This window comes from Phoenix dactylifera, chromosome 8, assembly GCF_009389715.1.
Source record: "Phoenix dactylifera cultivar Barhee BC4 chromosome 8, palm_55x_up_171113_PBpolish2nd_filt_p, whole genome shotgun sequence".
NCBI classification, from domain to species: Eukaryota; Viridiplantae; Streptophyta; class Magnoliopsida; order Arecales; family Arecaceae; genus Phoenix; species Phoenix dactylifera.
The window spans coordinates 9989415-10000126 of record NC_052399.1 but is presented as its reverse complement, the minus strand read 5'-3'; the positions used below and the strand labels follow the sequence as shown (position 1 = coordinate 10000126).

Below are 10712 nucleotides of genomic sequence, written 5' to 3'. Positions count from 1 at the left end.
AGTAGTGAGTTCACCTAGTTTGTCATTTCAAGAGAGTGATTTGAGACCACAAGAAATAATATGAAGGGGCCATACAGATTAAGTAGGCAGATCTCATTTCCACCATCTATCAACACGATCAATCATAATCCCAATCAGACAACATGGGGATGTCTAAGAACTACTTAATGTTACTCCATCTCCTTCATGGAGAGCAATGGATGCACTTTCTATGCCCCTAATTCAAAAAGAAACAAAGTCCCATTTTTCCCTAGCGAGCAGGTGGAAAAGATAAACTTCACCTGCAAGGGACTAGCTACTAAGAGAGCCTTGCAAGCCCAGGAATACTATATTTACTTCCATTTTTTTTAAGCCTGCAGGAGGTTTCTTGCTTATGAAGTGACAAGCATAGCAACAAAGGAGCTGTCAAATGAGAAGGCCATTCAAGGGTAGCTTGTGCTTGGATTGAATTTGGCTTGCTACACTAGTAAACGAGCTCAGCTGAAGCTAGGTTTGGCTCACTTTAGCTCATCTCAATCAAACTCTAACATCTGAAAAATTAGTAAGTCATATATTATTTAGTTATCATTTATTACAAAAATGCTTAATCTGTTTCGATCATAAGGCTAATATATAATCACAGGAATTTAGCTTCAAGGGCATGTATGAATACCCTGAGGGACCTCAGGCTCTCAGCAGATTTCTTCAATGAGCTGGGAGCAGTTTATGATACCCAAAGGTATTGTGTGAAAGTTCTCCACATAATCGGTGGCGACAAGTACGAAATGTTTGGATACGAGCTGCAGCACAAGGGATATTCTTCAATCTGTGAAGATTTAGTATTCATGCAATGGCTTGCACTGTAAGATGGTCTGATGGCTCCTGCTGTTCCACAGACCAACTCCTATTCATTATTTTGTGTAAGTCTTTGCATCCCTACAAGGCAGCAAAACAGCACATATACATGCGTACTGCTTGGGTTGCACAACACAATTCCATGATTACCAACAATGTCACACCTATTCACATACAGGATTGCTAAATAAATAGAAGGTAGTATGCTACATAGTTAAGCCAAATCTTGATTTTTTTTTTCCCCTTTTCCCTTTTTTCTGTGCTTCATGAATTTAACATATTGCGATGCCGCTGCAATATGATAGAAATATGGTCCATTACTGGAAATTAACAGCTTTTGTTTTGGCTATATGATAATGTCAAGACTGAGTTTTTTCACAAAAAGAAATGGTTCTTGTTCCAACTGAAGAAATAAGCATATGCTTGAAGCAAACCAAGAAGCTGTAGATCCCTACGTAGTTTTACATAGTATCAAACATGCATGAGCTTGAACAATTGCGGCGGTCATGGAGGTGAAAATGATGATGCTCAATTCTAAGGAAAGAAGGCAATAATGGCTCAATTCCCGTACCAAAAAATCAAGTATATAGTACAGCAAATACACTTTCCAGAGAGCGTAAATTATGCAGCTCTACAGCAGTTCAACTTATGCTTGGCAACTGCAAAAACAGAAGAATTAGAATTTTATCATTTGCAAGCACTTAAGAAATGGATATCACTCGATGGCAAATTAAATAGCATTTTTAAAGTTAAGGTTAGAGTAGAACAAATGAAGGTCGTCCTTCAAACTTTGGAAGACAACCATTATTACTTCTTAGTATCTGGAATTGATTAAAGGATCAATAATAAGCAGTTCCAGAATGTTGCTATCAAAGACTTGAAGCTAACCTCCCAGAGAGCTTGTTTGAGGCAATTGCATTTTGCCATATTAAAATATCCAACAGTGAAGGAGACAAGTAAATCTCTCTTCTCCTTCTCACTGAAACCCTCAAAACTCATTTTCACTTTATTATCAAATGAACAAGATGATGCATCAGCATCCACTATACATGACCACCTCTGATGTTGCATGCTCTCACTCCAGCATAAACTTTCTGAGCTATTCCAAATGGAGGGAGGAAAAATATTTGATATGGTGAGAAGAAATGAGCAGTGTAATTACCCACAACTGAAAAGTTTGTAAAGCCTTCAACATCCTCCACCAAGCCTCTCGTAGAACAAGATGTACCCATGGTCAGTGTTGCTTGAGTACTCCTGTGTAGACCCAAAGAAAGTCTGTATAGTGGACTCATCAATCATCTCCACATTTTCATCATCAAAGAACAGCCAATGGTTATGACTTTTGACCAGACTAACATAGTGACCATGGTTGGGCCCACTCCCAACATGCACCACAACTGCAAAGAGAGAGTACTCGCAGTCTGCATTGTCAATGGTGTTGCTAAGCTTCAGCTCCAGAGGAAACACAACATGATATGATAGCTTCTTGTACCGGCTAAGCTGCTCAATGTACTTGAAGCGCTTGAGATGGATCACTAGGATGTTTGGTGGCTGCTTTATCTTCATCCTCTTCTGGGCTTCTTGCAAACTGCATTGAAGAATAAACAGGGTTTAAGTTTAACGGGTCCCACTTGTCAAAACTGAGAAAAGTAGCTAGTAACACGCATGCATAAAAAAAAGGATTAGTATTGAAATTGGAAGAGTATCTAATGAAATGAACAATAGTTTCAAATCTAACATACTGCTATTCACTTTTATAAAAATTCACATATTATGGCCAATAGAACACAGTTGCAAACTTGCAATTAAACAATTTGGCAGTTCCACAAATAATATAGGAACTATAGTGCATGATGCATGATTAACTCAAACTCCAGGAAAATGCAGCAATTATTCTCTCTCTCTCTCTCGCACGCGCACGCACCCCACAAAATGCACGTATACATGCATCCACATATACATGCGCTCATTATATATACAAGCATTTTCAATTCTCATATAAAATTCAAGCTAAGGTTACTCTGTAGATGATAAGAACAATTAAAGCATCAGGGGAAAATTTGACATTCAAACTAAATCAACAATTTCTCTTGACCAAATTGACCTGGATAAATATAAAAATAATGTCAAAAAAGATGGAATAGGCAAAAATAGGTACCTGCAACATTTGTCACAGAAGAACTTATCCTCAGCATTTAAAGTCTCTGTTGAGCTGAAATTTTTGAGACAGCTCGTGATTGAACTATTTTGCTCAATGTCAAGGCTTAGGTCCAAAAAAGTTTCATCCCTTGCAGTGACAGTTTCACACCGTAAGCATCTTGTTTCATTGGTCAGTATGCCCTATACATTTGAAAGTAAATGGTCATAAAAAGAGACAGCTACATGAATTACATCAAAGCAAACATACAGAGCATCAGAACACCATAACTCAGGAACTAGGATGAGTTGCTTGATTCACCTGAAAACATTTGTGCACCCATGTAGAAACTGGCTCTTTTCGAACACCATTGCCTTGAGGATGGTTAAGCCCATTTGCAATCTTTTCTGATGATGATGAGGTTTCAGGGGAAGCTTTTGCAGCATTGGACTCTTTCTCCAGAATATCAACAAGCTCATTGAGCAAGAAATTTAAAAATTCATGAGCATCCTACAAAAAGAGGAGGAAAAGGTTCTGACATTAGCTGAGCGACTCTCAAGATATAACAGAGTAAGCAATAGGAGGCACCATAATGAGCCATAATATTCTAGTGTCAAACTTAGAATAAGCTAATGCTGGACATATGTCATTCCATGAGGAAGGCATTTTTAGAAGTCCTCAATAGATTCCATCTTTCTATATACTTTGAAAAGAAAGAAAAATGGACAAATTGCTGGAAGAAAAAAGAGACTAGAAGTATGAATGTCAGATGGTCAAAACAATTATAAGGGTTATACTTGAGCTGGCTAAAATAAATCACAGGGGTCACTACCTCCATGCTACTTTAGACTGGAGACAGATGAGTTATCTAGTGGAATAACGACAATTAGGACAATTTACTACATGCAGGCATTTAAGATGCTATATTGAGGCTCCCATAAACTTTGTGATAGTATAAAGTAAGGAAAAATCAAAACCTTTATGACTAAGCATTTTGTGATCATTGACTATGAATCAGGAACAATCATTATGATCGTTCTAAGATATTCAGCTTAGGTCGCTACAATCAATATGAAATAATGATAGGCAAGAATATTATTATTCATAGAAGCAAACAAATTTTGATCACCATGGGACATCCTGCCTTGTAAGAATATTCCGAAGACTGCTACCATGTCCATGTCCTTTTGTTTTCAAACTGGATTACCTGGTGCATATAGCTGCGGAAAAGCTCATTTTGTTTCTTCACTCTTTGCACAAAACGCTTTGGAGCAATAACGCCAGTTTTCTTCTTCTGGGAGCTAATCTGCACAGAGTAGCAGACATATATTAATCACAGCAATACCTTCTACCTGGTTACACATGTCATAACATTTTCCTGGTAACACTACAAAACATCAACTGTGCATAGAGATGTCAAAATTACATCAGAAACTAAAAATTTTCATAACAATCTAAATGACAAGTTCAATTGATTGGGTCACCACTTTAACATGATAACAAACAATTGAAAATTTTAACTGTGCAACTTATATAACCTATTTGTGCAAATAAGGAAGCACAAGAGGATTGCAATAAGATTTTTCTTTTCTGTTCTTGTGTATCCATAACCAACACAAGCAGAGAAAAGGTAATGGGAATACATTAGAGAATAGCAACATCTATAATGCACTTCTTCTCATAGAGAAGTAAACAATTTTCTATCCTCATCTCATGATCCACAAGAAAGAAATATATGCACCAGCAACAGCACTGCCGTTCAGCTATTCTTTGATCATCTTTCACAACAGATTGTCCGATTAGAATCATTTTTTATGAGTCGAAATTTCATAGTGCCAATAGTGCCACAACAAGATATTAGCCAAACCATAATATGAATGCTATTAGTGAAACACGCTGATATTAGAATTTTATACTGTGGCTACATTAATAAGCACCCTTACTTTTACTTAAATACAAAGAAAAATCATTTTCCAATTATTACAGTATGTATAAATAAGAAATTCAAAAATTAGATTGCAAGCATGTCTAAAATAGCATCTTCAAACAAACTCTGATGTTGCCACACAGTTAATCTAAAGATAAATATTCCAAGCAAATAATAATAGTTTAACTGCATCAAAATGCAAAAAGCCGTTCTTCTAAATCCAGGACAAAGTACTGCAGAGCCTATTCAAATAAAGGCCCAAAACTTACTGCATTAGTTTTTGAAATGACAGAGTAAAAACAATCAAGAATCCACTAATTTATAACTTAACGATCCTAAGTGAAGGGTACAATCATTTCTAGCAGCAAACCGGTGCAATTGAGATTTCTTGACATGGAGCAGATAAATCCTGGATGAAGGAGGAAACACTAAGAAAACATGGAATAAACCTATGGAACAATTACCTGAGTGAATAGATCAGCCAAACATGTCAAAAGATTATCTTCTGCTTCTCCCCCACTTTTGTTGTTTGCATAATACTCCAGTAATTGTTCTCGGAAAGGGAGACAAAAATAAAGTGCCTGCATGAAAAAAATATTGCCTTTGTAGTATATAGCCAATTGATCGTCAAATAGAAACAGAATAAAGCTATACCACATAAAGATCAATATAAAAGATTTGCTGTGTAAGTCCTACTACAATTTTAAACTTCGCTCATTTCAATTACTCAAGTGAATACCTCAAGTACTTCCTTCAACTAAGGGACACCACCCTTGAAAGCTGCTGATTTCAGAGAAAGAAATGCAAAGTTGAGATGGGATATGGTTTGTGGATATAGTTATGGTTATGATTGCGTTATGACTTCCCCTATTGCTTCAGGAACCACATGGAACATTTAAAATAATTTTGACAAATAATTTTTTCAAGAAAGCATGTGCAAATGTCGCCAATGATCACCCTTTCTCAATGTCTAGAGAGCTAGGTCCTCCACTTTTTCCTTTACCATGTCATGACTCACAAGTTTTTCCTAAAATCTCCTCATGAATGGAAATAATTCTCATACATTAAGACAAACCATCTAAGCCCAGAAAAGCAAATAGATATGACAGAACATGGCACACATGCTATGTGGATGACAAAATCTATACCTTAGGACCAGGTACCTTAATTCAGGACTCAACACATAGACAGGCGCACTATGGGGAAAATTACCGAGATTGCTACACTAATTTCCACTATCTTCAATCAAGTATACAAGAAAATAAATAAACCAAAGAGACAAGACAAATTCTTAACATCTAGGGCAATGTGATAAAGATAGAGAGGAGCATCTGGGCTGTTGTGTGACTGCAGAGCACGTACCTCTGAGATAGAAGAAAAATTTATCAGAAAGCAAGAATGCCTACAAAGTTGCAGTAATCACAATGTTAAGCAAATAAAGAGAATCCATGCTCCTAAGTCGAGTCTCATGGAGGTGAGAAGGTTGAGGTAGCTTCATGGTAAAACAAGGAAGAATAAGATCAGAAACAAGTAAATATACTATTGGTTGAGGATAAAGGTGTTGAAAAATCAAATAGACAGTATTTGCATGTTCTACGAAAAGTTGAAGAGAACCTGACAGCAAACAGGACTCGCATATGTGTTAAGGGTCAGGAAAAAATGTACTAGAGAGTAGTTCTAATGCAGGTTTGTTTGAAATTATGAAAAAGAAGTTGAATAAGTTGCAGCGACATTGCCATAGCCCTAAAAAGAAATGTGTGGCAAAGAATATTCATGGAATTGAATAGAAACAGTTGGCATGAGGCTTATAAAAGTTACAATTGCATCTTGTAGTACAATCATTTATGTAGATTTACTATGCCTTACTCAAATATGAGGTATTCATACGTTGAGAATCTTAATACAAATGTTTAGCAAAAAGTTTCCACTAAATTATTCACCAGCTACTCCATCATATCAACTTTGATCATTTTGTCATTATGAAATTGCAATTGCATCGACATAAAAACTTGAGGATCTATGTCATGTATCAATATATCAATATCAGCAAGAAGTGTTACTGCAGCAACTAATGAAGGCACTAAACATGGGCGCAAGAACAAGAAGAATACTGTTTCCAACTTCACTTTTGGTGGGACCAGACACTTGTGCTGCGCTTAAGAGCCATATTGCAGTAGGAAAATGCACTGGAGGCGCAGTTTTGGCTACTTCACATCAATATAGAGCTTCCATATGCAAAGGCATGGCTAACATGTGTCTCAAGGCCATAAATCCGAGCCAGAAACATAAAGAGCAGACAAGTTACATGCAGCGCTAAGAAACAGGGGAATGCAATGCTGATGCTGAGAAACAAATTACCAAAAAAAAAAGGATAAGGGTGATCATTTTCAATATCATCAAAAAGACCACAATCATAACACGAGCTCCTAACAAGCTCCACAAACATCAACAAGCCTATAGAGAAAAATATACCAAATCTCTAACTTCATTTCCTCCCAGAACATTTTCACCCCAAATTCGGCACTTTCTAAAGCAATTCCATCAAACGCAACCACATGCAATGAATCCAGAGAGCAGAAAAATCGGGGGGAAAAAAAACGAAACTTGATCAGGGTGTCGATGTCGCATGACGAGGAGGGAGCGAGACCAACCTGCAGGACGCTGTTGCAATAGCAAGTGTTGCCGAAGTTCTCGAGGCCGAAGTAGCGCTCGCCTTCGGGGAACTGGTCTCCCAGAGCCTTCTCGAGCTTGGAGCCCGCGGCTCCCATCACCATCCAAGGCCTCCTCAACGCCGCCAAAAGCTCCACCACCGGCGCCCGATCTCGATCGAAACCCTATCCCTAGACGTCTTCCATCTCTCTCTCTCTCTCTCAGCAGCTCCCTCTCCGTCGACGAAGAGAAATGAGGGAGGATTGTTCGGCGATTCTTAGGGTTTCACGGTATATTCTTCTTATCTGTTGGCAATGGCGATCGGGAAAAAACAAGAGAAAATAATAATGGAAAATGGAAAGTGCTTGTATGTTCGCGAGAATACACCGTTGGATCACCAATCACACAGCTCTTAAGGCGCTTCGAACCCGCCATTCATCCGCCTGCACATATATCAAAGCAACAAGCGGATGATCCAACGGTAGGTTCGCTCGAAGGAAGGTGAATCAATTAAACCGAATGAGCGGCCGAGGGACTGGCTGCTGACGCGGTATCGGAATTCAAGCGTCGGTGGAATAAAACCCTAATTCAAAAAAAACATTAAAAAAATAATTTTTATTTTTTTCAGTATTTCTAAGTGGCTGATTTGGACGGTTCGAAGCCAGATCTACTCATATAGATGGTGATTGGATACTACTTGGATTAATAAATATGACATTGAACTAACCCATATAGCATTGGGTTCATAGCCATAGGTCAGAAGGATTGATTTAATCGATACATCTAGATTTTAAAGCATTATTCAAAGTATGCATGTTATAGAGTAAAGGAATAACTAGAAAACATCTATCAATATGTCGATATCATATCCATCCATATTTCAAAATTTATTGGTTTATATCAATCCAGACATCAAACGATCAAAATTTTTTTGTAGATTAATATATCAGTGACGGCCAAATGCCTCTTACGAATTCGGATCTTGCCCAAGGGGAAAGCCATGGCTCCGCTTGGGGGAGTACTGGCTTTGACCGGAAAAAAACATCCCCTTATTCCTGTTTTAAACCCGTTTGGCCGGATAAAAACTTATTCCAACAATCCAATCCCTATTCCCGCTTTATTCCCGATCCGGAATAGTTTTTTTTTTTTTTCGGTTTCCTATATTTAATGGAGGCTCCGCCGCCTCCTGGTTCCCAGGGAAGATCGAGCGAGCGAGCGATCGAGCGAGAGAGATCGAAGAGATGAGGCTTTTGACTCACAACATGCTATCGTGCAACATAAAGGGGGTGAGCAACGGATTCCCCCTTCGACTGGAGGCGGAGAAGTGGGTGGAGAAGGAGGTGGAGCTCAACGCCGACTTCCTCCGCGGCATCTTCCCCAAGATCGAGTGGAAGGCCCTCGCCGGCGCCGCCCGTGCCCTCGGCTACAACGAGCTTCCCGACGAGGCCGACGCCTCCATGCTCGACGCCGACGACTTCCTCCGCCGCTTCCACCACGCGCTGCTCGAGCTCCATGTCGAGGAGGGCGCCCTCGTCTGCCCCGAGACGGGCCGCCGCTTCCCCATCAACAAGGGCATCCCCAACATGCTCCTCCACGAGGACGAGGTCTGATGATTTCCTGCGCCGCTGGTCTAGGGTTAGGGTTTTAGATTTCTCTCTTGTGCGAGGAAAAATTGGGTCCAAGTTCTGATATTTGGGGTCATATTTCTGCGTAATCGAATCTCTGGTGAACCGTATTAAAGGAAATGAAATCTGGTTTTGATCTCCAAATTTGATCCATCTTATGCTGTGTATCTCTGATTTCTTGGAGAGTGTGGCGGTCTATTAAAAAAAGGAGGAGAAGCAAAAAACCCTAGTGGAAAAACCGTGCGTTATTATTATTATTATTATTTCTTCTTTAACAAAAGGAGGAGAGTGTGGCATCATAAACTTCGATGGAAGTCGCAATTTTACTGAATACAGAAGTCGCAAGAACATAATAAATAGGATATCAAAAAATTTGGTGAAGAAAATCACACTAATTATAATCTGTATGTCTTCATGTTATGGTAATTACAATGAAGTTGATAACGGATAAGCATTAACTATATTTTCAGTGTTCAAAACAAAAATTTCTCTGCTAATCAAAACCAAGCTCTGCAACAAATAACCACTCTCTCACACTTGATGCATCATCACTCTCTAAAGTCGCATAAAGAGCAGGTTCTCAGGGTGATTGCAGGATTCCTTCCTTCAAGAACTTCTGTGCAGATGGCAATTCATCAAGCACCCTCCTTGGCTAATCAAAAGAGCTCACTGGTGCAGAGACTCTGGAGATATATATTTTGGATCAGATACTGAGCCTGATATTATGATAAGGGCTTGAAATCAAACTACTTTTCCTACTTCTTCTGCCCTCTTATATGCTGCAGATGGAAGGACTGCCATAATTCAGGCATCAATTCTTCTCTGTTTAGTGTATTGCAGGCCTTATATAATAATGATATCTGGCTACTGTTGGGTCATGCTCTATAATCAAAGCTGGCTCACACTAGCAATCATATAAATTTACAGAACTCTTCTCTGCTGAACTAGCAACGTTCACTACTTGGCATTTTATATCATGCTCATCATCAGATGCAGGGTGGCACACCAAACATACAGTCAAGGACGTTCGAGTATTTGAAGAAGAACACCGACCGCTCTTTCCCCTGCATAGCGTGCATGATGATGGCTGATGCGAAACGAAACACAACTACATCATCTCGCTTTAGCTTTGATGCTCGAGGACAGAGTCCAGCATCTACCATGCATGTGAAACAAGCTCGCAGTGGCTCGGGCTAGGCAATATAGAGAAATCTCAATACCCCTACTCTTCTTCTCAATTAGCAATGCCAGGCCAGTAGGAAACTGTCATAGAACAATTGCTTCAGAACTGAAAGAATCCAGGTTTGATGCATGAGATAAATAATTTATTCAGTTATGAGGCAGCTTCTTACCGGCCCCATTGCAACCAGTGGAATATTGCATCTTTGAAGAGTTCTGAAAAGCAGGCAAGGCCAAGCCTTGCAAGCAAAATCTGGAAGTAAGATTTTCCTATATATCTACAACCATCAAAAAAGAAACTATAGCACTGAATGATAGCTAACTAGACTTCCAAATTTTGATTTAATACTGCATGCTTTTC

At 39.0% G+C, this 10712-nt stretch overlaps 2 protein-coding genes across 2 annotated transcripts; one reads left to right on the top strand and one right to left on the bottom strand.

Annotated features, from left to right (window-relative positions):
- Positions 1 to 1549: 1549 nt before the first annotated feature.
- Positions 1550 to 7929, bottom strand: LOC103711247 (ubiquitin carboxyl-terminal hydrolase 4). The gene is made up of 6 exons (XM_008797323.4): positions 7550 to 7929; positions 5363 to 5479; positions 4179 to 4277; positions 3293 to 3481; positions 2993 to 3174; positions 1550 to 2422 (listed from the first exon to the last, which is right to left on the bottom strand). Exons 1-6 carry the CDS (start codon positions 7670 to 7672, stop codon positions 2023 to 2025), a joined length of 1110 nt encoding a protein of 369 aa, XP_008795545.2. The 5' UTR covers positions 7673 to 7929; the 3' UTR covers positions 1550 to 2022.
- Positions 7930 to 8717: 788 nt separating this feature from the next.
- On the top strand, positions 8718 to 9325 carry LOC103711248 (multifunctional methyltransferase subunit TRM112 homolog A-like). Its single transcript, XM_008797324.4, has one exon. The coding sequence runs from the start codon at positions 8789 to 8791 to the stop codon at positions 9155 to 9157; it is 369 nt and encodes a 122-aa protein (XP_008795546.1). The 5' UTR covers positions 8718 to 8788; the 3' UTR covers positions 9158 to 9325.
- Positions 9326 to 10712: the final 1387 nt, after the last annotated feature.

What these genes read in the sequence shown, in the direction of transcription:
- LOC103711247 (XM_008797323.4), bottom strand. Translation starts at nt 7,672, where the DNA reads ATGGTGATGGGAGCCGCGGGCTCCAAGCTCGAGAAGGCTCTGGGAGAC. An exon ending in ATTGCAACAGCGTCCTGCAG is followed by an intron (nt 5,480 to 7,549) that starts GTTGGTCTCGCT and finishes TTTTTCATGCAG; the next exon opens with GCACTTTATTTTTGTCTCCC. An exon ending in TTCTGTGACAAATGTTGCAG is followed by an intron (nt 2,423 to 2,992) that starts GTACCTATTTTT and finishes TCTTCAATGCAG; the next exon opens with TTTGCAAGAAGCCCAGAAGA.
- LOC103711248 (XM_008797324.4), top strand. Translation starts at nt 8,789, where the DNA reads ATGAGGCTTTTGACTCACAACATGCTATCGTGCAACATAAAGGGGGTG.